At 34.1% G+C, this 26,900-nt stretch overlaps 1 protein-coding gene and 1 long non-coding RNA gene across 2 annotated transcripts in view; one reads left to right on the top strand and one right to left on the bottom strand.

Annotated features, from left to right (window-relative positions):
- LOC135086780 (adenylate cyclase type 6-like) overlaps positions 1-26,900 on the bottom strand; it is a 385,929-nt gene that overhangs the window by 164,574 nt on the left and 194,455 nt on the right. Inside the window, exon 6 of the mRNA XM_063981571.1 lies at positions 20,273-20,372. Coding sequence (XP_063837641.1) covers positions 20,273-20,372 — 100 coding nt within the window. The remainder of the gene's footprint in view (positions 1-20,272; positions 20,373-26,900) is intronic.
- Positions 17,397-19,000, top strand: LOC135086536 (uncharacterized). Its single transcript, XR_010260517.1, has 3 exons — positions 17,397-17,616; positions 17,814-17,956; positions 18,288-19,000. It is a non-coding gene; the product is annotated as an uncharacterized LOC135086536 (long non-coding RNA).

Genomic DNA, 26,900 nt, shown 5'->3' with positions numbered 1-26,900 from the left:
TCTTTGAAGCCTTTCCTTCGATTTCAATAAAAAATACTAAGAAAGTGAAAAAGCATTCAAAAATATCTAAGTAACAATCCAGGAAAAAGCAATGCACCAAGAAAAATCTTTAAATCATCCTTGCTACCAAATTCACATTAATAATATCGTCAAGTCAATAAACATCAAGGAATATGGTAAAAGTAATTAAAAACGAACGAGCTTAACACCTTTTTAAAAAATAGCGCTCTTTCAATCTAGCTCTGGTTTCTCTGTTGAGTTTCAGGAACACGCTATTAATTATGCAAAACTTCATTATCTTCGTTTCTGTGAAGCACTAAATTCTTCCTTAAAACAGCATTAGGAGAACAGCCAACAAGAACTTCAGCTTCCAAGTTGTACCGCAATCCGCTGAATCATTCGTCGACTATGTAGGATCCTTTACCCGGCATTACATTTTGAGACGCAACAAGTGCTTCCCGCAGGCTACAGACTTAGTCGGCCGATAGTTGGTCCCGATTCTAATTTGTATGAAGAATCGGCCGATACCAAATCGGTGTAATGGGCGCACTTTCATACATGTGTACCCAACTATCAGCTGACAAAAAGTCTGCAGTCTGCGGCTAGAACTGCATAATTATAATGCAAATACCGAGGAAGAGAAGGTCATAATATAAAATATGCACCTGCTGTTGAAAGGCACAAGAACCAACAACTTCAAACTGCATTTACATCAAACTCTTCGTACAGTCAAGGCGCTATCTCGTAGACTCGCTTCACGTCTTCAAGAAGTGTCAGAAGTTCTCTGAGACTTGCCGCTGAGAGGCAAATAATGTCTTAATTAATTTTTTTACACTTCATGAATGTTGTAGAACATTGCACAGATCAAACTTATTCATGATTTGTAGTTTGAGGGTTTTATTGTTAAAAGCGAACTGTTGCGATCAACAGGTGGTGTTTAGCTTGAAGATTTGTATACGCTTCAGGAACTCAAGTGATTAAAGGCTTAAACACTCATTCCTTTTCATTGTATATTCAAGTTAACTCTTAAGTTTTTAGTCAACATCTAGGGAATGGAATTCGCTGCCTGCAGCTGTCTTTCCCGTGCACTATAATTTCAACTATAACTTTTTAAGGCGAGAGTGAATAGGCACTTACAGGGCAGATAAAATATGTACCATCCTAGACTGCATCTCACTTAACACCAGGTGAGATCGTGGTCAAACACCTGCCTTGTTATGCATAAGAAAAATGTCAAATGCGTAACATTTTTACTTTTATTGCTTAGTTAGCTTGTTTGAACTCCGTAAGTAGGTACAGGTACAGGTGGATTTCATAGAATTTTGCGAATGGAAAATATCTTGGAAAATTCCAGTCAGCGGAATCCTTTGATGAATGATAATATTTTTGACTAGTAAAAACGGCCGTTTAATTTTAGACATTCATTATGTAATTTATGTTGTATTTGATCCCACGATATTTAGGTTGTTAACGTAATTGCTGTCAAATAATTATCTATGAGTATACTAAATATTATCATAAACATAAGAGCTTAATGTTATCATTATTTATGACGTACTTATTTGATGAAACTTCCTCATAATAATACATTCACTAGAGCATCAAACACATGTAGAAGAAGACGTCACATCAGCTTAAAATATTTAGCTCACCAGCCCAATAAAATGTTGAACGCTCGCTGCCTCCCCCATAGCTGTCTTCCGAAGATGTGTCATACCCAATTTTCCACTTCACGACAGGCATGTTTACAGATTAATAAAAAAAACAAAAGAAAAATTGCTGGCATCTCTTTCAAATGACACAACGAAACCCCGGAAAAACGTGCAACATTGTGTTCACAACTGCGAAGAATACTACAGAGCATTATCTGCCATCAAATATGAATATATTAGGAATATTGTAAATAACGATAGTAAAATAGGCCGTTGGTAAGTTCGATTGTGTGTTGAGTCGTCTATTTGAGAAAATTATTTGCCAGAGTTCTTTCTGTGAAACATCAAATTGAGGAGCTACGGTACGGCTTTTCCCTTAGAAAAACCAAACACATACATGCTCAAGTCATCCCCTGTGACCTAAGGACCATTTGTACTCGTATTCTGAGGCATAGAAGTTAGCAAGCATATATGTCATGTCAACCTGTGCTTGTTTGAATATATTATAAGATTCTGTAGATCCGTGCATTCGAGTAGTAGAACTTTTACCAAGAGACAGTGTTTTTGTTAAGTTTGATAATTTCTGTTTTACTAAAAATGAGAGTAAGATTCAGAAACATATTCAAAATAAAAACCTCTATTAATATTAATTAATTACTAATTTTCAGTATCAAACAGTCATAGTAAATTTCTTGTGCCAGGAATACAGAAAATCAGAGGTAAAAATACTAAAATAAAGCCACCGCAAATTCAGAATGACAATATCTGTACGAGTATTTTACATTGTAGCATGCAAATTATTGCCTTTCAAGAGAGACTTTGTACGTAAGTCCCTGAAATAGAATTGTTGCGCTTAAATAAAACGAAACTATTTACATATTTATTGCAAACAAAGTTATTTTGGTTAAAATTTTACTGTAGTTATTATTTATACAATTAATATGCACAGATAGACATCTTCAGGAAATATAAGAGTACAAATGTAATATTATTTTCAATTTTCCATTCAATTAAATTCAAACCGCATCTACATTTTGCAAATTCAAATAATTGAAAGTCTTTGTTTTACTTAATTGAAAACTCAACGAACTACTTCAAGAAAACAACGTTATCAATCGTAAAGTTTTGATTATAACAAGATTCGGAGATGGAAAATTAAATTGTCAGAATAAAATCCAGGTTATTATTGTTCCTAACTCAAAATTAATCAATTAGTGCCGAATCAGCAATTTTGCAGTAAGTTACTAATTCACTTTCATTTTCCAAAAGTCTTAAAATTTACATAATAATGTAATGAGAACCTGAAAGCTGGGTTCAAAACAGTTCTGTACATTTTCTTCGCAGAAACATGCGGTAAGACGACACTCGCTCTGTGCCAAAAGTAGCTGAGTACCTACTAAAAATCACAAATTGTGACACACTGAACTCACTCACATAACTTGCACTTTACCCTGGAACCGTAGCGAACTCTCGCATAAACATGTAAAAATACGCATGAATGAAATTAAGAGGTTTTTGCACTTAGTTCAAAAGTGTTACAAAAGCACAATTAATGAGTTCGTTCGTTCGTTTCAGTCGAATGACGTCCACTACTGGACAAAGGCCTTTATTAGAAGAAGTATCAGTCTGAAATGTTTTACATTGCGTAAACGCTCTTTTTTTTCATTTTATAAAGCAGATTTTTGTGTCCAATTTGTAACGTTAAATGTACAGCAAATAGTAAAGATAATTTCTCTCATAGCCATACAAGATTTTTAGAATGCAGTCACACAAGTAGGTATGTCGGTCAAGTATTTGATACGTAGGCCTCTCCAACACCGTCCAAAGACAAGTTATGCATGATGAGGGTGAAATTATAGAGTTACATCAAAGGGACGGCGGGCAGTAAGTGAACTTTAGAACTGTCAGACTCAGCTGTATTTAATTAAGCGGGGAGCTGTTTATGTTCAGTCTGTATATCAGAATCATTTGACTGACCAATTAGGTGTAATACAGTTCAGATCAAGAGAAGAGGCTCATTGTTTCTTTTAGTAAAAGTAATTACAAGAGAACACTCACCACAGTACTTAATGATATAACTTGTAGTAAATAAAGAAATTTTGCATTTGTATAAAGTATTGTATTTAGTTTTATAACAGCAAATTCTACCGAGAGAATAAAACAGTATTTTTTACTTTGTAGGCGCTGTAGTAAAAATCTCGAAAACTAAAAAAATCATACCAACCGAATTGAGAACCTCCTCCTTTTGTTGAAGTCGGTTAAAAATCCTGTGATTCACGAGTAGGGATTGCAATCCGGTATCATTTTCAATCCGGCCGGATTTCACCGGATTGACGCTAATCCGGCCGGATCCGGACGGATCCGGCCGGATTGCTAAGTAACTTGGTCTAGTATTTAGTGATTTTTAGTTTTGATAATAGTACATAAAAAGAAAAAGGAAATACGTATTTATGCAAAATAAAGTCACTTTTATTTATATTTTTCGGTATTAATTGTAATTTTTGGTAAGTACTAATTTGTACTAATAAAATTATGAAAATTCTAAATAATAAAGTTAGTAATCAGTCTGACTCTCACTTATTGATGTATGTAAGTATCTGAAAGTACTTAAGTAATAATACTATTAAACTCTTATTAATAATCTAGGTACACAGACTTAAATCAACAAAACAGTCTTTTAAATTTGTACCTATAAATTCAACTTCAGTTCTTTTTAAGAAACAATCTGACTCCTAAGAAACAATAAAACAAGAAGCATTTATTTTTTGCAAAGGAAAATACAATGTAGTGTCGCGGCACGTCTAGCGATCTGGCAAATGCGCGCGCGCTCGAGTTTCCCAGTTCACGTTCTCGTATTTTTTGCTTTACCGGATCCGCCACCGGATCCGGCGCCGACTCACCGGATCCGGTAGGTTCAAAAACACACCGGATCCGCCGGATTACCGGATCCGCCGGACCGGATTGCAATCCCTATTCACGAGTGACTTGATCGGGCTCAAGACAAAACCAGCTTTATTATAGACTAGCTTTTGCCCGCGGCTTCACCCGCGTGAAATTAAGTTTGTCACAGATCATCATAAATTATAGCCTATATGTTATTCTGGGTTATAAACAATAATACTGTAAAGTTTCATCAAAATCTGTTCAGTACTTTTTGCGTGAAAGAGTAACAAACATTCAGATATCCAAACTTTCGCATTTATAATATTAGTAGGATAACATTTTATCTTTCATATCTTTTTTAATAAAACACAAAATCACAATATTATTAATCCTATCTAGTTTATTTCCAAAGTGGTGTCGATGAGTTTTAAAGTTACATTTTGGCTTGTAATCTTTAAACTACTTACTTAGTGCGTAGATAAAATTTGTATTTTAAACAAGCCTAATTGGTAATTTAAAACTTTTAAAAGCTCTGACTTTGTAAGTGTGTATTTGAAATTAAGAGAATATCTATTACCTAAATGCCATATCCATACATCTCCATACATTCAATAAATAGCATTTGTATTAACCTTAATATTGGTCCCGAAAGTTTGACTTTCAATTAAGGTTTTAGCACAGAATAATAATAAGTACCTACTACGTACTAAATCTGATTTTAATGTATAATATTTGGACAATAATAAGAAGTATTTTCCCCTACAGCCAGACAGTTTTGACAGTTCCAACTCCTTGCCAGACAGTTTTTTAGGGTAGCTCCCAAAGCCACCATGACCCAAACTTCATAATTCACCAACATTATATCCTATATTGGGAGCATACGCTGACAAACTTTCAGCTTTTATAAAATGACGTAGGTCTGGCGTTCACTAGCTCTTAGTCTAATAGTCCGGTAGTGTTACACTCGAGTTTAAAGAGTAAAGGAAAAGGATCAATTGCCTTATAAACTTTAAGTTTCCCATTGAAATAACTTCGAAGCTTTTCATCTCATCTTGACACTTTGAACACGCTTTAAAGGGTTATTATAACTTTATTTTCTCATAATTATACTTGGTAATTGAGAAAATAAAGTTATTAGAGGCCGGTAGATCCATTGTCATAAATAAAACTTTTAATAAAACGCGCGTCCCTCGACAGTTTTACTACGTCAATGTCACTATGACAGCAGCTCATTGTCTTTAACGATAGCGTTATTTTATCGTTTATATTTTTCATAAAATTAACAGTCATAAAGTATTAATCTTCAAGTACCTACATAATATTTTTTGCAACAAAAAGCCAGGTAGGTACATTATTTCTAAAATATCGACCAGCAGAAATAAGATTAATGTGTTTCGAAACTAAATCGTTGGTGGAATTGAGGTATGTCTGGCACCTTTGCGGATTCCCACCAAGGTCTGAATCTCTAAACACCCTCCTAAAACCTGACACCGGTTTGTGATATTAGCTATCAGTATTATTTTATCATTTAAGATATCAATTTCAAACAGCTCGAATATTTTTAAGATGTACAGCATGAGTAATAATAAAAACATAGTCGATCTCATATTACGGTCCGTAAACCCGTAACGGTCAAGTGGTTCGTTTCTAATACAAACATTATTACAAAAAAGACTACGTGAAATAAAATATATAATTATCTACAAGATTTTCACTGTAAAAAATGCGACACTTCACTTTTTCTAGGTATACCTAGTTTCTTTTGTTGGTTGACAAAATCCAGCTTCGTGGAACCAGACGTAGGTAGCGTGATAACACTACGTTTGCGACATTCCACCGCCTGTATAGCATTCAGCTTAGGTATATACACTTTTCTCAAGCAAACTGTTACGGACTAGAACTAGTGACTTCGTCCTCTCACTACATGGATGTCTTCACCGAAAAATACGAGCTGAGCTTTTTAAAAATTGATCTAGGCTAAAATAAAAACTTAGTAGACAGGTACAAATCCAGGTCAAATACACCGCCCCACTTTTTTTTTCTGTATATAAACATTTAAAAATCTGCCCTGTCAATCGAGCCCGGTGTATGCGCGCCTTAAATACGCAATCAGCATCGACCCACTCGGCATTTCCCACGACATAATATCTTTTCATTCAGTTTTATTCGGCTCGACGCTTATCCAACGTGTTCCTTTGAGACCTCCCTCGTCATGCCCTGGACATGATTAAATTTGTTCGCTGGATAGGGGTCTTTTTTAATAGCGCGCTTTGAGAACGACTGCACTTTATCATACAATGTTGTCAGAAAACAATGCTGGCCATGACGTGAATTGGGCGGAAAATACGAAATTCAAAATAATAAGTTATTACATATTACTTAAACTATTTCAGTAGATAGTGCCACAACAGTGGCTAAAACACACCACAAACCAATGCAATCAGTTTAATAAGAACCATCTGGCTATTCGATTATGAAATTATGACTTCATATCGTGAAGGACGTTAAAATGTAAATGTAAATAATTGTAAATCAAAAAGACCAAAATTAAAAGCTACATAGCAGTAGGGATTTATCGGTTTACACATATTATGAAAAATAGATTAGGCCCCTTGATAAAAAGTCAAATGATGTCAAGGAAAATCCTTTCCGATCTAATGAAATCTGTTTCAGATTTTCTTTTTGGGTTAAACTTAAACATCGAGGACAAACATGCGAAACATATTAGATGTAGGCAAAACACTGTGGTTTGATTTTAAAGTTAAGTTAATATAGATAAATGATTGACAAGTACATAGATAACTATAGGCATATGATATGAACACTTACATCCCACAATCAGATATGCAGGTACTCGTAACTAACAAGGCAAGACGGCGTAGAGTGTGTAATAGCCGAAAGCACTTGTGTTTCGGAATAACAATTATGTAGCATTAATTAGTGACTGGGTGCGGGCCATAAAACCCGAGGGTAGTAATTGTAATTGTAAATGTGGGCCGTTTGGTGTAGTGGTTCCAAACGGACTACTATTCCGGAGGTACCTAGCGGGTTCGATTCCCGCACAGTACAAACATTTGTGTGCATGAACATATTTGTTTGTATTGGACTGGGTGTTTTCTATGTATAATAAGTATGTATTTACAAAAAAAAGTATTTAAGTATGTTTATATCCGTTGTCTAGTACCTATAGTACAAGCTTTGCTTAGTTTGGGACTAGAAGCGCAGTGTAAAATGTCTAAGGATATTTATTTATTTAATTGGGAAACTGTGGACAAAAACAATATACCTACGATTTGCAGAGAACAGAAGCTGTTGGCGAGTCTTTTGTCAGTCAAACACAGGCTATGGGATTTGCAACTTACCTATCACCAGAGAACACTTCAATGCGTACGAGTGTGTATTGTATACCTAGTAAGTAACAGTAAATAATGATTAATGCCTGATGTGCAAAATACATGAACGTTTTTTCTTTTCACTTCTTTTTCGAACATTTCCGTTTTGTAGACATTGTAAAAATCAGTTTCTCAAACTTGTTTCTGCACAAATATTGTTTTAAGACGAGGACAAGAGTTTATTGCGTTTGGATCATTGTGAGCCGTTAGAAATATAAAACGATCGCAGTTTTCCTGGCCCCATGCCACAAATTCGATAGCGATAATGTCAACAGCAACACTTGCATGTCACACACAGATACAAATACAATCTAATAATGTTCTGGACTATAACGCATAGCTATCACAATAGTATATTATGTTTATCTTAAAAATATATCAGTTCATATTTTCAATGAACATTTATTTGAAACGTTTACAGAACTTTTATTGAGAGCTTGTTTTCTTTACACAAGACAAATCGTAAAAACAAATATAGAAATGGAATAATTTATTGTGTGAAAAGATCTTAGACGTTTATGATTTTCTAACAATATATTTCTACATAAGAATTTATCAAAGCACGCAATCATAAATTAATCTAAGCTCCATCGATATTCCTCGCATCTGAGTCAGCCAAAAGTAATCGTCAAATCTTTTTTGTAGATTCTACAAATCACTGTCGGCAAAATAAGTCGAGAGTATTCAGAATCAGATCAGATATCTTAGGATTTGGGTTTTATGTCCCGAAGGATTACGTCGATATGACTCAGGGGCTTAAATTCCAATTTTCAGAATCTCAATCTGATTTAGAGGCAAATAAAAAATCAATCTGCAAAAACGTTAGGTACCTACTTATCTACATTTTTGAGATATTTTTCGTTCAGGTTCAGGGCAGGACTTTATAAAATATGCGTAAAAACAATTCGAAATAAAACTCAGCCAATATAATGTATATTTTTTGTTATGATCGCACCCATTTTGGGCTCTAATTGTCTGTGGTGAGACGAGAAAGTCCCGAAGTCAGAAATTGTGTTTTACGCATTTCCCTCTACACCGTCGTTAAAGCATTCATTGACTGGACTATACCGCAAGTTTTTCATTTGCAATCAATTCATCACCCAAGAATGCTTCAGATATAAATAAATGTTAAAAGTTTAATTTTGATATTTTTATGAAGAAACTTTCTTCATTTACTATCATTTTTATTTCATTACCAATAATGTACAAATAAATGCCTTACGCGTTCTTCGCCATTTGAAAATCTCCTATTTTAGGGTAGTGAATAGAAATCTTATTAAGCCCTCAATTACTTTGCCTGAAGTTTCTTGCTCATTGTTGTGGGCAGGCTGTCCTTTGCTCGTCAGTGGTTTCTGGACGCAAACCAAACAGGATCTTAGCGTTTCACAATATTTGAGCACGCCACGTGCTGTTGACTGGAATACAAATTGAGATTCCAACCACATTTTAATTTAGAATTTGATTTTGAAATTAATGTAAAAGCTAACATTAATTGGAGTTTCCGGTTTTAAAAGCAGCGGCACAATGAGTGACCGAGTCATTTTCAATTCAAGTTTATTTTCGATTGATTCTGAGATATTGTAAGACACAAACAATATTTGGGATAATTTTTCGATTTAAGATTAGAAATAGTAGACTGACTGTTAAACTTCCAAGGTCTTCAGTTTTTGTTAACTAAGTAGGTACATCGTTTAAATATTTACGTCTATGAAATTTTTACTGATGTTTAGTCTGTATTACCTGCAAATTGCGTATCATTGCCCATTGAACAGAGTTTCGAAGTTTATAATCTCCCACGCAAAATGCCGTGATAAAATTATTTTTGTCGTACAAGATACTCATCAAAACGAATTGAAGAGCAATTTTGTTGGGCCAAATTTGTCGTAGCTGAGAATTTATCATAAGAATGCTCTAAATAATGACCAAGGTAAGAGGTTTTAACTTTAGAGGAAATTAATCATTTTCACAAAGAGCATTTCAAGCAAGTTATTAGACCTCTCGCTCTTAAAAGTAGAGTCTGGATTAGCCCACATCTCGAATAACTTACTACTTACACTTAACCCACATTAGTTAGTATCAAACAATGCAGATAAGTTATCAGAAAGCGTGTGCAAGACGTTGAAGACACCCAAAGTACAAACTATGCTCATCATCAAGAAAACTTTGACCTTTTTTGCTACACTTTCACAGTATTCGCAAAAATGAATGTTCTTTAAACAGTTCCCAAGCACTAAAATATAGGCCAATTTTCTCTTTATTTGTCTCTCAAAATGTAAATACTTCACAATCTCACCCCTCCATGCCCTTAAAACATTCAATCTTTTTGCTTCGCCCGCTTTCCCTACACAACTGTCCAATGTAATCAAGGAAAAGAAAAAAATTGTAACACACAATTTTTTATACTAATACAGACTGGCGCAAAATCTTCGGCCAATTTTATTATTGGGAAAAATGTCGTCTTGGCTACACCAATTAGCAATTCAAATATAATACTCGTATTTCTCATTCATTTTTCTTTTTGATTCGTCTCCGGGGACTAACTGGGTCTAATGCCTCCGTAATAAAATTTGATTTTTATTTTTTTCACAGCGATTAAGAGATTTATTGTTTGGGAAAGAAATTCGATGAAACTTTTGGGTGGTGTTAAAAAAATTAAAGATTGACATTGGATCTGCATGATGAGACCTGATTGCAACATTAAGATCAAATATTGAAATGACCATTATTCATCCGTACCTACCTAACTTACATTCAAGCATAAACATTAAGATTCAAGATGTATAAAACCATAAAACTCAATCCATGCTTTAATAGAGATCTAGTGAGATTCCAACTAATGCGCTGAGTTCGAAACCCAGCCCAGTGTTGCGTTTGAAATTCACCGACACAAAGTAATCAAAATAAAAACAACGTCGCGAAAAATGTGTGTCATGCACACATTGCATTGAGTGCAACTATTCGTTCGCATGCCAGGTTGCAAGTAATGTACGTACAGCACTACTACATACGCAGTGACGTGCAATTAAATGTAGGTATTCTGTTAGTTTTAATGTGCTCACTATCCACAGCGGTATCAGTAATCAACGTTCGAATAATCTTTAGTAGGTACTACGCAAGCAATGTAAACTGTTTACACATATAACGTCGCTGCTGTCATCATTGTTGTCGCGAGCAATGTGTTCTGTTTTGGGGCACATTGCTGCGACACTGGCCTCGCCCCCTTTTCACATCTTGCTTTAGTTCCTGTGATCTGTGATGCTTTATAAGTTAAATGTATACTTTTGTTCTTCATTTTATGATTCAAGTTTGAGTAAATTAGACTATGTACTTATATTATGTTAAAACCTAATATCAGACATCATAAGCCTGTAACATCTTTTTCAGACGTTTAACTACTATCACGTCAAATTGTCTGTCCTACTTATCGTCCCTCAAATTATGATTCTTAATACCTAAAATTGAAATAATCTGTTTTCTAATATCTAATTGACAGTCATCATCACCATTATCTCTGCCGAACACACCTTATAAAGCCCGATAGATGGCGTTGTCGCACTAACAAATGGGACATGAATAATTTCAACAGAATTAATTTATCACAAACCGTAATGGACTCATTGACTGAGGATGAGGGTTATTATTCAAAGATCGGTTTCAATCGATCCCAATTTGGGACTTGATTGTAACCAAGCCAACAGCTATTGTTTATTTTTCTCTCTTTCTTGGATACCTTATTTATTTATCTAGTAGACTTATCTTACTATCCAACCGAAATATTGATTTCCGTTGTGAGCCGAACGCAACGTAGCTAAATTAATAAACACAATAAAACCTACAAAAAATATATAATTATAGGTTTTAGATAGAAAAGTGTAATTCCTAGCTGTTACTAATGTTTTGTTTTCAATAAGTTTTAACTACAAAAATCTAAATGTAAAGTAGTTTATGACATCATTGCATGCATTATGATTACTGGGTTATTTTTTCTTGAGTATTTTTTGCATTCAGACTATAGTGTTTTGAAAGCTCATAAAAATATAAGTATGGTGTTACCATGCCTGAAAACACAAAATTAAAAGAGCATGCTTTAATGTATCTGTAATGATTTAAAACAGAAAATAACATTAAACATAACTTAAACTTAAAAATCTAACACTTATTGTGAAAGTAATTGTGGAAGAGACAGTAGTAGTATTTTTTGAATGATAAATGTACAATAAACAGACTACCTAACAGACATACATTTTTATACGATCGCTTGTTTGTAATTAAAACATTTTTATGGTAGACAATGCTTAATGGTTACATTAAAACTTGATAATTTTTCAAGTGTAAAGATACCAAGTACATGCATTTTACAAGAAATAGAAAATCATGACGTGTAACCCCGTAAAAGCTTTACAACATGTTGAATGCCTTACAGGAATATTAAAACCTAAAGTTTTCCGGTTGGTATGGATATTGATTTAATAATCTCATATTAAATCAATATCCTTTCAGGATCCTATCAGTATCCTATCAGTATATCAGAGAAAACTCTAAATTACACACAAAATAATGATAGGGTACAAAACATAAGATAAACACAAAATTATAAACACAATAATACAGAAAACTTCATTAAGTTTTCTGTATTTTTGTGTTTATAATAATTAAAAATGTATGTTCTGCATTCAGAACATACATTTTTAATTTTCGTGGGTCGAATCACGAAAAGGCGTAACTGATTTTTAGCAATTTTACAGGAGCGACGCTTTTAAAGATAATTTGAAGTATGGAAAAATGCATTTCGGGACCTTTTTACCTGTCAATACTGGCTTCCTGAAAAAGAATTCAGTTAAGATCTTTTGTGAGGCTATAAAATACATGTTTTTTAATAACATGGTGTGTTTAACTCAATATCTCCATTATGTTAGATACGCCTTTTCGTGATTCGACCCACGATTTGTTTGAAAACTTTCATGCTTCAAGACAAAATACTAAATAAGTAGGTACCTATGCCTAACGGCTCGATATCACAAGCGGTCGTTTCAATTGAAACCAAAGTGAAACAACCACGTACATCACCAAGCGGACACATCTCTAATCGTAATACCAGCCTTCTATTCTAACTTACCTACTAACTATCCGTTATAATTTGCATTTAGGGCTGGCATTCCAATCATCAGTTAACTAATTGGGTATTTGCCACCACTCCCCAATAATTCTAAAGCACAACTTTTTTTAAAAGACACTTCATTCTGGTCTTAAAAAACTTAATTAATTTTATATTGTTTTAAACTTTCATGGTCACTAACATAATAATTTATTATTGACGGGATAGCTTCATGTACCTACCTTGATTTCGAGTTTCCGATATTCCTTAGTTATAGTTATGTAGTCCGTGATCAAGCTTGCAACAATGCCGAAATATCGGAAACTCGAAATTATGGTACATGGTAGCAATCCCGTCAATAATAAATTATTAAGGCTGGGTTGCACCACATTATTATTTTGACTTAAATCACCACACTGTTGGTAGTTCTAGCAGGCCTGTTCATCTCCGCGAGTTTACATCGAAAACAAAACACGCACGATGGCACGCTACAGGATACTATTCGACAAGGCCTGACATACGAGCGAACATTGACTCACGCACGCGTATTCTTGTGTACGATGGAAGAAAATAAAGAAAATGGTGTACTAAATTACTGTGCAGTATTTAACTGCCTAAAAAAACACAGAATGTACTTTTTTAAGTTGCCTCAAGACACTGGGAGGTAAATAAGTAGTTAATATTATTCATGCTAAATCATGTATTTCCTCCGCCATTTTCCGCAGTTTGGCACCTTACGTCACATCATTTTACCGAAGTCAGCCCTATTGCTTCGGCGCAGTGCCGATCACTGACGTTTGTCAACAAAATGGTGCTTGACTCTTGAGACAGGCTAAATTACACCATATTGTTAATGACATTGAGCATACATTTTTTTAAATACCTTCGCGAAGTAAAACTTCTGTACGTAGTACTTATTATTATTCTGTGGTTCTAGTATGTTATCATTATAAAGTTGAGTATTGTAATTATTGGTGGTGTCAACTGCCCAACTACAAAAAGTGTCAAAAAAATTAATGTTCTACTTCGTGCTTCAATGTCGAATGACGTGTACACGCACAATGTTGCACACAGTCGTTTCGTATGAAACAAGACAATCGTGTGCAACAGAGCGCGGGGACAGTTCTACTTCATGCTGGCAGGTCTTCGCAGTTTCAAACACAGGCTTATTATTACCTGCCTCAAACGATAAAATGTTTTGTCGTTTGAGACAAATTGGCAAAAACTTAACAGTGACCTCAGATCTTAGACTTCCTTAAAGTTAAAAACTTTTTTTTTACTTTTAATTCGCATAACATTCTACTGTTTTCATTTTAACCTTAGGTATAATTATGGAATTTAAAAACTTCACAATAAATCACTACTGAACAAACAATTTACAAAACATGGAGAAACTTTAGGAATAGTTTTCAGTCTCTGTCGAAAATAGTTGTCAGTCTGAAGTCAACATTTAAGGTTTTGGCAAACAACTTCAAGTACACAGCAACAAAAGAAAAAAGCTTAAACTTAAACATTGCTCTTGAAAAGAATTACTAGAGTAATTTGGTATAGTATAGCTTGAGTTAAAAGTCAAATTGCAATGGATTTCGCACACAAGAATGTGCTGCGAGGCCATAGCCTTGTGTGTGCGGCATCCACTGTAATCGGAAATACTTGATGTCCTGTAGAATGCAGAAGTCGGTGAATGGTGAAGAGTAGAAGTGTGCTTCAATGGTGAAGAGACAAACACGCTCGCTGTCACAGACGACCGATTCAAACTAAAGACGAATCGATCGTGTGTGACAGGAAGCGTAGATGGCATCATTTTCGCAGACCTGATGTCGAGAAGGCATTTTTAATTTATTACGAGCTTTCAAAACAATATTTCTTTATGTATTTCGTAGGTACACCGATCTGTATGATATAATAATAGGTGTGACCTGTATAATAATAGTGTTATTGTGTCGAAGATTTTAGTAAGTTTAGTAAGTATTAATGTTGCAAGCATAAAAATTATGCAGGCAATTTGATGAACGTGTGGGCAATGTTGAATATTTACGAGTAACATCTATGAATAAAAATATGCCATGCCAGAAACTTGATTCATTCATACATGCTCATATTACATTAGAGTTCAGATTATAGCTGCAATATCACGAGGCAAATCGAAGACAAATCGTTCGTAACGTACTATATTTTATATTTTTATTCTATTTCAGTGAGCTGCTAAGAAAATACAGCTTTGGTCCAGATGGAAAATAAAACTTAGGTGGCTGCAGTGCCAGTTACATATGTTATTTTTAGATAATTTTTCCAAATTAGGGTGGACAATAAGTGATGGTAGTTGATTTTATTAACCCGCAAAAGATGATTTCGACTTTTACTGCCACAATGTCTTTACAAGGAATATAAAAAATACAACGTCATTATAGTTACCTACCTAAATAAACAGCAAGTAGAACAGCCAATAAATCTTAGAGTTACTCAAATGGTAGCGTGTTACGTGTCCACGGATCCACAAAAAGGCATAAAAGTTGAGGTGGTTTCGAACAATAATTTAGTCGTAGAACAAGCTTCGTGTCAAGTAAAACTGGGATTTACCGAGTAGGTAAATTGCAATTCGAACCAGTTTCAAACTTTGCCCTCGATAGCTGGATCGATCTTAGGGGGACGATCGGTTAGCAAGACTAAAATTGCGTTTTAACTATCTAGTCAATTATACTAGGTTCACTTGCAACCAAGCTGACAACCTGCTTCGCATTTAGCCATTTCTACACAAACTTCCTATATTTTTGGAGTAACCAATTAGGCGTCTATCTTGTAAATGAATATTGATGAAAATCAGTGGTTTGAAACCTACTTGCCTTCTGCCTAAAGTTAGTGATACCAACTGCATAACTATCTCTATACTTACTAATTTATAAAACTAAAGAGTTTGTTTGTTTGTTTGGTTGAACGCGCTAATCTCAGGAACTACTGGTTTGATTTGAAAAAATACTTTTGTATTGGATAGTCCATTTATCGAAGATCATCACCCTACAGCCAATAGGGGCGGAGTAGTAAAGAAAAATGTTGCAAAAACAGGAAATATTATTCAAAGTACTTATTTTCACGCATACTAAGTCGCGGGGAAAGCTAGTAGCTAAAATCAAATCATTGCCTTAAAGATTGGTTATTCAATCAAGAGGTTGTTGGTTACATCATTACTCCTTTGTCAAGATTCTAAGCATATTTTGAACAAAGTAATTAAAAACCTACATTTTTGATTAAGCTTTTATTTGTAAAAAGTCCTCCTGTATATTAATTTCGTTGCAGAAAGACTACTGTGCACCATCTGCAAACATTTCCGAGAAAAAAGTAGGTACCTAACACTCGGAAAAACTGTTTTCAATTTGTGAAAGAGTTTTCAAAACTGGATCATTATCTCCAGAAAATATCGTTTGCGGGTATTGTTTACAAACAGATCCTTTTTTTCTTCAAAGCGTAAAATTAAGTGCTTTCTTAAAATTTTTGTCAAAACTATTACTTAGTGGCTTTTGCCCGTGGCTTCACCCGCGTGAAATTTAGTTTGTCACAGATCGTCATAAATAGCCTATAATGTTATTTTGGTTTATAAACAATAATAGATACTGTAAGTACCTATTATTCGCAGCATATAAATCATAATAGCATCAAAATCCGTTCAGTATATTTTGCGTGAAAGAGTAACAAACATCCAGACATCAACACAAACTTGCGCATTTATAATATTAGTAGGATATTCTGTGCATTGCGAAGTTATTATTGAAGTAAATCACAAGGAGCGAAACCCCATTCTGAGTGGATTTAATTTTTAAAAGGCCGACAATAATGGCCTTCTGAATTGAAAGGGAAAATTCGCGTTGCAAAGCTGGCTTCGTTATCTGTCATTTGTAAGAAAAATTATGACTACCATTTTTGGGGTGAATTTTTTTTATTAAGCTTTGCGCGTAAATTATGTTTTGACAATATTACTCATTTAAATAAAGGGTCAGATTTGAAATGACACGTATTAAAATGTAAAACTAGTAATGATAATGTATTTTATAAGTAATTAAAATCACGTGACAATGTCTATATTAATAATTTCGTCAAGGGGTACGGTAGACTGGATCGAAACCTTATATGAATAACAAAGCATAAAAAAATATTGATTTTGAGTCGACAACATATATCCGCAAAATTCGGATAATGGAGAATTTCGTTAAATTCCGATGGCACTGACAAACAATTTCAAACAAACCGCTGTCGCCATCTTTAGTAGTTCACTATCCACTCACTATGCGATCAGCGCCAAAACCTTACTATGGGTTGTCATCGATCCATAAATAAATGGAGATCAGTGCGTTTCGCGATTTTTATGATACACTCTTTGTTATGCGTTTTTTCTTTAAACCTGATATTGGCCGATTCAACCACAGAAAAAGAATATTAGCCATAACCATAAAAGTTGAAGTTCAAATGTCAATGTCATTTAGTTTCGCACAGTGATAAATTCCAGTGACATGCAATTTTTGTAATGGCAAAATATTTGTAAGAAACTGCAAACAAATGCAAATGTGCAGTCGATGTGTGGAATGCGACAACATTATACTCGGTAAGCGGCTTAATATTTTTTTTATTTAACCCGACAAATAATAATAAATGACCAAATGCATAGCCTGTGTTGAGTTGTTATCAACTTAAACAGAAACAGACACGATTTTTGCACCGATTTTTCACCGTTTCATGCGCAAGTTCCACTTGAGCTCGGCTGGTTCTTATTATAAATAATTGTGTAATATATTTTTGCAGATAATTTCAATTATTGCGAGTGTTGTGGCTTAGAAACAATTAGGCAGTTAAGAATAAACAAGGCTCGGGCACTATCAAACCTTTTTCCTAAAAAGCAAAAAGCTGCTTCTGCTGCATCACAAGATTTATTTGATGACTTTCAGGTAAGTTAATAGTGTAGGTCACTGAGTACCTAAAGTAAAATAAATATAGAGGTGGGAGGATATACCTACACCTACATACATTCACAATACTTATTATTATTTGAATATTTGTCTAAAAATGAAATATATTTCTCTTATTAAACTCAGCTCAGATGGTAAGAGCGCGACAACGGAGAAGTCGAGGATGTGGGTTCAATTCCTGCATGTGGTGTATTTTTTCATCACATCTTATTAAATTTGTTTAATAAGACAATATAGCATTAAAAATTTAAATTAAATCTTTAAATTAAAGCTTTAAATTAGCTATTCATAAATATATTTCTCTTTTAAGGTTGATAACGAAGAGTTGACGCTAATCGAGGATTCATTGATTTGATGATTGATGATGCTTCTTCGGACAACAAGAAAAAACAGCTACTGTCAGTCAGCAGTGATGATGCTTCTTCGAACAACAAGGAAAAACAGCTGCTGTCAGTCAGCAGTGATTTTATTTCTTTAGAAGAAGAAGAGAAAGAAAACATATCAAATGGCGGGCAGACCCCCGAAAAAACGTAAATATTCAAGCAGGTTTAGTACAGAATATCAGCCCCCCAGGACTAACTATTTATATTTAGCACTTTCAAATAACACCATTCAAGTATCAGTACATTCAGTTGGTTCTATGATTTATGAATGTGTTCAATGTCAAGCACTTCATTTTTTAGGTGAAAAAATTAAAAATCATTTTAAAAATTGTTGTCATAATGGGAAGGTATACATAGATCCAGAAATATTATTAGTTTTATACAAAGGCAATACGTCTGAAGCTAATCATTTTAAGGCTAATATACGACTATATAATTCAGCATTTGCAATGGCATCCATTAATTCAAACTTGAACACATTCCCTCCAGGATTTTTCACTTATAGGGTACAAGGGCAAATTTATATAAAAACTGGATCTTTGGTTCCGTTGCAAGGTCATAAACCACAATACAACCAATTGTATATAATTGAAGATGAAGCAGCCTTAAATGAAAGATTATCCGATTCTAGAAATAACATCCTATGTAAAAGCAATATAGTGAGGTCCTTACAAACAATGCTCAATGAATTCAATCCTTTTGTCAAAGTATACAAAAAGGTGGCTGCAATTTTAGCAGAAGAGGAATTAAAAGCAGCCTCAGAAAATCGACCCAAATATTCGGCATCAATGCAGTTTTATAAACATAAATCTCTGGATTTGCGTCGGTATAACACACCATCAAATAATGAGGTAGCGGCCATCTTTGTAGGAGAAAACGGTGAACCTCCATTAAATATAGACTTCTCTGTACAAGAATATTCTCAACATTTAACTACACTCAAATCAACCAGTCCCAATATTGACCCTTTAACCTTTCCTCTACTTTTTCCTAATGGAGAACTCGGATGGCATGAAAATCTTCAACACAGAGAAGAGAGTCGAACTGCTCGAAGCCGTCTTACAATGTTACAATTTTATCAGTATAGACTTGCTGTTCGTAAAAATTTTAGCCCATTATTTTACGCTGAAAAACGTGATTTTCATATAAAATATCACGCGCGCAGACGCGTTGTCAGTGTGAAGTGCCGCCCGTGTTTTCTATACAAACTGAGGTACTTGCATACAATGATTAAATCTGCGCGGCGGAGCGCGGCGCAGTGTGATAACCGCCTTAATAAGAGTTATTTACATAACCTACCTATAATAACGATTGAATTTGATTGTTTTGTTAATTTGCTTAGTTAATTTTGAATGTTGATTTATAATAAAAATAATTTGTGTAAAAACTTTTGCAGTTTTTATTTACCATATTTATTAAACACAACTAACGAAGCTATATGAATCTATATTTAATATTCTTTGAGAACCGATGACTACAGAAACATCTATCTACATTTTGCACCTAGAATTGTGTATTGTGTTATGAGTCAAATTTCACCCGAGCGAAGCCGGGTTTTCATCTAGTTTTAGAATAATTTATCCACAGTGAGAAGTAATAGTAGGCAAAGAAAATACGGCACTTTATTGAAAATCAGGAAAACGCGCTTACTTTGTTGAAAAACGTTTTATAACATTTTTATTAAATTTCCAACTAGCAAGATTCGGACTTGTGAATACGGACTTAGAACTGTTGATTACTGCATTAACTTTTGTAAAATGGAAAGCTTAGACAGAGGCCTATATCCAGCAGTGTACTGATATAGGCTGATGATGACGACGTTTTTTGCTACATGCAACCCAACGCATGGTACGTCCAAAATAAGACTTGTGCGGTGGTGTTAAAATCCAAAATATAAAAGAACATGTCTTACCTTCGTTGAGGAGCGGCAGCACATCTGCATCCGGCTTGCCAGCCGGACACAACGGTAGTATAGGGGGGGGAGGCGGCGCACCTTCGGCCTCCTCGCCGACCTGTGGAGATGAACACGTTAATCACATTGAAAAATATTTTGTACCAGCTCTTATTTAGTTTAACCTGTCTCGTTTGTCGGTAATTCTTGCAAGTTAAGTTAACACTCTAAAACTTATTTATTGTTCGCAAATAGGCTTTTAAAAAGCGCTACAGACGTCCCAGTATTGCTTTAACCCTGCCACTGCTCTGGAACAATATTTGGGGCAGTGCTTAGAAGAAGCAATGCAAGAAGCTAAGTCACTATGACATCGATTTTTTCAAGGGTTTATCACTATTTCTAAAATAAAGGTTAAAACTAATATATTTAATTATCCACTTGCATGACTTCCTTTATTGACTTAGCTTCGATTGAAAAAGTTTATATTAACTTCAAAGCAACTGAGGGTAATCCAACACCAAAGAATGATATGCAAATGGTAACCAATTCATTTTTGTAATGTATGCCGAGCGCTTTTTTACCACAAAAAAAATGCACATTAAATGGCAATGGCAATGAATAAAAACATATTTTCATTCAATAAAGTATAACATGACTTTAGATTCTATTGCTAAATAGTATCTGTCTTTGCAAACTTGAGATGCTACATTTTTTAGCTAACCAACCAAAGAAAAGGTAGACTAGGTATTAAATTCACTTGTAAGAAATAATATTCAGCATTTTTTTATTTAAAAGGGCGCGAGGGCAATGAGTACGGAAAAATCTTCTTTTCTGCAAGTCACCACAAATTTTCTTTGCGGTAAAAAATTCCGGTCATTAACACTTCTGGATTTTGTGTTGACTTTAAAATATTGAATTTCAGCTTTTTTCCAAAAACATCAGAAGGTACCGTTTAATTTTACAAACTATTACGAGACTCAGGAGAATAAAAGAAAATAAACATAAAACCCTTATCGTTTAACAAGCTCATTATGTATGTTGAATGTATCCTTTTAAGATTAATTTTGAGACGTTGATTTGTTAGGAATTATGAAACTTAACTAGCTCCTGTATGTGTTAACAGTATAAAAAATTATGAGAGCGAGTAATTGATATTGTAGGAATTAGGTTTTGGTGATTTGTTAAAGGGGAATAATGTGCCCAATTGTACTATTGACATCGAATTGGACAAGATTTAATTTTTTTTTCTTTTAATAAATCTTGAAAATTTAAGTAAAACTAATAACAAAAAGAATCATGAAAATATATCTACAAATACAAAAGTTACAGGGCCCTAAAGTTGCGCATAACAAATATTCGCGCCATTTTGATCGGTGTAGACACGACAGTCATTCGGAGTACAAACAGTAAATCACCCCTGCTGTTGACAGTTTTTTTTTTAAATCTAGTAGTTTTTAATTTTTCAGCTAGGGTCACTCAAGATTCTTTATGTAACCTTTTTTTACATATCCTAGACCTGACCAAATTTAAAATGATTGAAACTTGAACAGGTGGCCTGACGTCACCGCCAAAGTTCCACCCACGCGAAAATATAGAGGTAATTTAAATAATTAATTTAGCAGCCATTTCTTGATGGATTTCAAAAATAACTTCACCGGCTTTTTAGTTTTGGTCTATATTTTAATCCCATTTAGTGAAATCTAATGATTTCAACATCACGAAACTTACTTACGTACTCGTAGTATCTGCTCAAAAAGTTGAATCCTTACGAAATGTTTTTGAAAAGGTACTTATCTACCATTTACTGATTAACCACAAAATCTCAGACTCTATAATACCTACAAACTTAAGGCAGCTATGTTCCTTAAAATAGACATCCGCTAAGAACAGATTTTACTATAAATTCCACCCTTAAGGGGGTAAAATCCGTGCGTACGAAATCGCGGGCGGCCGCTAGTTTATTATCATTATGCCAGTTTTTTTCTGCTAGTAAAATATTCATATAAAACCACCACGAACAGTTTTATTATTAAATTAATGAGCCGTTTCGGGATTTTTACCTGTGTAAAGTTTTAAGTCTCCAACCTAACAATTTTCTAATAAAAAAGCTTATCCCAGAAGACTATAAAACTTTACCTACTTATTTTGTAAGTGAGCGAATATTGAATATTATAAGTTAAATTGATTTGTAAGCTAGCTGAAACATTCCGTTAAGTAAGCATTGCCGTAGTAAATTGTTTGAGCGATTTCCAAGTCAAGCTAAGCGCCTTGTTAGTGTTGCTAATTAATTTACCTTGACTGCATACGGACTTGGTATTTGAGCTTTAGTCAATCACTAAGTTCGACGCAGTGTAAGTTACTTGATAGCAATTGAATTATTTAGTAATTTCTCAAGACACAGGTGAGACTGTCTAAGAGGGATTCTACTTATGATACTTACTTCTTTAGCTGTATTATAAGTAGGTATTACATTCTAACCTTATTATGTCTAAGTATAATAGGTTAATCTAGGAACATGAAAAAAAAAGAACATGCAAACTCAGTTTTGATATTGAATGAAATAACTGACTTTCCATCAAAGTCGATTGAATATCTAGATCTCAATTGCTTGGCTAGCTTTTTAACAGAAAAATATGCGATTTCATATTATTTTATCTTCAATAGACATGCAACTCGAGAGAAGTATTGCAGCGAATACCTGTCAAACCCACGACTGCCTTAGTAAATGCAAGCTGATTTTTATTTAAGTATTAAAAGAGAGTTTTCTATTAGTATACAATGTTATCCTACTACCTAATATTATAAAGGTGAAAGTTTGTGTGGATGTTTGTTACTCTTTCACGCAAAAACTACTGAACGGATTTGGTTGAAACTTTACAGTATTATTATTTGTAACCTAGATTAACATATAGGCTATAATTTATGCGAATCTGTGGCACTAAAATTCACGCGGGTGAAGCCGCGGGCAAAAGCTAGTTTTATGATATTTTCTTGCTCAGGTATTTTTTATAAAACTGTTATTTTTAGAATAATTATCAATTGAAGGCTTTTTCATAAGATTATAGTATCTTTCTATTTTAACATTTAGTACCTACAAATTATAAGTGCCCACGTCTGGCCGGTCAAATTAATTAAAGCTTCCCCTAGCTTTACAAAATGATGATTTTTATACTCATTATTATAGTGTATGTAATTCAACAATATATAAAATTAGTGTCGACTATCATTAGGTCGATTTTATTCGTGTACTATATTGATGTCTTTGGTATTATTACAGAGATAATATTATGACTTCAACAACTAAATAGGCATATACTGGAGATCGCATGCAAAATGGTGGGTCACGTACCGTGCGCAAACGCCATTTGTGGTTGCGGTTTGAATCTAGCTGGGGACACCTTTTATGTATGTATAATTAGGACGAACATTTAGGTACACCAGAAATCGTGTGGCCGTTTACAGTAATATACAAGTAGATAATATAGTTCAGCCAGTACTAAGTACAAGTATAAGGGTCGTTATTAATTCGAAGCTCTAAATATCGACTATCAGTCGTCTAGCTATAGATAGGTATTTGCGCAATTTTAATTCATATCAATCGAATTTTATCGATATATGGTTCCACTTGCTTGAGGCAGCCCTTATCCCTTCAAGTGCCAGCGAATCGAGAGAATAGAAATCAATCGTTATCGCGGTCTCATACGACCACTTGGGGTTGCACGAGTTAAAAAAAAATGAATAAGGCTATTTGTAATTCTGTTTGTGTAGTTATTAATTATGGAGACCGTATTAATTACCCCTATTGCTGGCAGAATGCGAACCGTTCTACCCTTTCCGCTGTCAAACCGTCTCGGTCAAAGGGGCGCGCAATCCTCATCACGCACATGACTTGTGTCATGTCACGATTTTTGCTGAGCAGACGCCTTTTCAGCATAGCTTATTTTTAAGAAAAGGTAATATACTGCCATTTTGTTATAAAATATGCTGAATTAAGTTTTTCTTATCCTTATTTCTCATCCTAAACGCAACTGAAAACCACCTGGAAACTCACATTACCTGCAGTGATCACACCCCCACCGGTCACATTGCAATAGTCAACACAATTATACAGCACAAACACACAGACCCGCAGACCGCAGTTTCTACAAGTAACACCATCACTGGATTGTCGATTTACCGGTAAAATTAAATATTTACGTAGAATTTACAGATTACTGGAAGTGATGCAGAAGTGTTTATTGTAATTCTTGACATTACACATGACACAAAAATTTGACGTGATGATTTAGTTTTTACTTCAGATCAGAAACAGCCTGAAAGCTCTGCTAACTTTGAAGATTTTTGCAATTTATTTTAAAAGAAGGTTTACCAATTAGGTATTTTAAATTATAAAACATATTGTATGTATGCGTATGAAAACTTTATCATGGACGAGGCCGAGACCATACATTATACGTAATGTTTCGACTGGGTATACTATTTTGCAAAGCTCGTTAAAGTTTTCACGATGATCTTTGGCATATAATCATTACAATTAATCATCAGTAAGTATCCGATACCATCACCACACCACGTTTTTGATAATATGATATTGTTTGACTCGTAGTAATAGGTAGTATTATTATTTAGTGGCAGTTTAATATTTAATATTTATATTCCACAAAGTTGTAAACCTTTAGTGAAAATTCCAGAATTTAACACTGAGCCCACTCGTAGCACAAGCATATTTAGCTTACTACGAGGGGTTAACACTATAGTCTTTTTCACCTAAGATGATTCGTATGACGTTTCGAGTTTGAAAGTTATAGAGATGTCACATAACTATAGTTCCGAAATACTGAACTGTCCTATCGATGACATTGACAGCGGGGCGCCACCGTCAATACCGAATCGCTGGTTCTGATTTTTGCCATGTTGGAAACCATATAGTTGAACGATGGTAGCGCCCCCCTGTCATTGAGTTTGGCGGGACAGTTCAGCGTGGGTCATCTTTAAACCATTTATCTATCGATTTATTTTTCTAAGAGTTAGTAAAACCTACTTTTAGAGAAATATTTTGTATAGGTGTTATTTAACAAAAAAACATGTTTTTTTAATTATAAATATTATTGTAACAATATTTTATTGATAATATTCAAATTCCATGGCCTTCGTGTTCAAAAAAACGATTCCTAAAAAGTACTGGTTCTGTTTCTTTAAATTAAAAACTATTAATTTATTTTCAATGCGTTTATTAAAGTCAACAATCGAAAAATATAGTTGATTGTTGTGATGTTTTTAATAACTAAGTATTCACTGCAATCGATTAATGAATCGCGGAAATAATCGATTTCGTTATACATCAAATACCTCAGCACTAAATCTATTCCGTTTCACACATTGCGTACATTAAATAAAAAATATTTTTACATCGTATTTAATCGAAACATAATCAATAGACTCAGATTTTATCATACATATAATTCAAGACAAGTATTTAATTTGTTTTCATTATATTGCTAATAAAATACAAATATTTTTTCTAAAATATTCTGCATATGTAGTATGCGTAATATGGATAACCTTGAAGTGTCATACGGATCATCTTAGGTGAAATGAACTATAATTTGTACTTACAAATTGCTAATATTCTTAAAAAAATGATAATTCTAAATATACAGGGTGGAATTTTGTAATGCCACCTGGAGGGAAAGTACCCTTAATACTGTAGATAGAAAATTTTACTTAAAGAAAACATTCCTTTATTTTTAAAAAGAAAGACAACTGCATTCAAAGATTTTCGATTTTTTTTCAAAAATTTACTAGCATACCAAACAATTTTCTGTAAATGATTACAATAATTTAAGATTTCATGGTTTTCCTTTCATTTGATTTATCAAGTTTGTTTGAGAGATTTTATCCTTACCTATACTTAACACTAACGATCGATGCAATAAAAATACAGGGTGTAATTTTTAACAGATTTTAGTTGGTTCGATTCCCGAGTGTAGAAAGCAAATTTTTGGAAATCGTTGAATGCAGTTCTATTTCTTTTCAAAAATAAAGGAATGTTTTCTTTGAGTAAAATTTTCTATCTACAGTATTAAGAGTACTTTCCCTTCAGGTGGCATTACAAAATTCCACCCTGTATAACTCAAAGGTGACTGACTGACTGACTGACTGACATAGTGATCTATCAACGCACAGCCCAAACCACTGGACGGATCGCGCTGTTTGGCATGCAGATAGATGTTATAAATATAATAAATAATAAATAAATATCCTTGGACATTTTACACTACGCTTCTAGTCCCAAACTAAGCAAAGCTTGTACTATGGGTACTAGACAACGGATATAAACATACTTAAATACTTTTTTTTTTTGTAAATACATACATATTATACATAGTAACACCCAGACCCGTCACAGAAATTAAAATTCATAATTTCAATTTCTGCCCGGCCGGGAATCGAACCCGGGACCTCTCGGCATAGTAGTCCGTTTCCGAACCACTACACCAAACGGCCGACTGGTTATGACGTAGGCAACCGCTAAGAAAGTATTTTACGAAACTCTACCCCTAAGGGGGTAAAACGGGATCCACGCGTACGAAGTCGCGGTTGGCCGCTAGTAATAAATAAGTTAAAAAAAACCTTGTGAAAATGTTAT

The sequence above is a fragment of the Ostrinia nubilalis genome, chromosome Z (assembly GCF_963855985.1).
Source record: "Ostrinia nubilalis chromosome Z, ilOstNubi1.1, whole genome shotgun sequence".
In the NCBI taxonomy this organism is placed as follows: Eukaryota; Metazoa; Arthropoda; class Insecta; order Lepidoptera; family Crambidae; genus Ostrinia; species Ostrinia nubilalis.
Note: the sequence above shows the minus strand (reverse complement) of the source record. Positions and strands in the feature narration are given on the sequence as shown.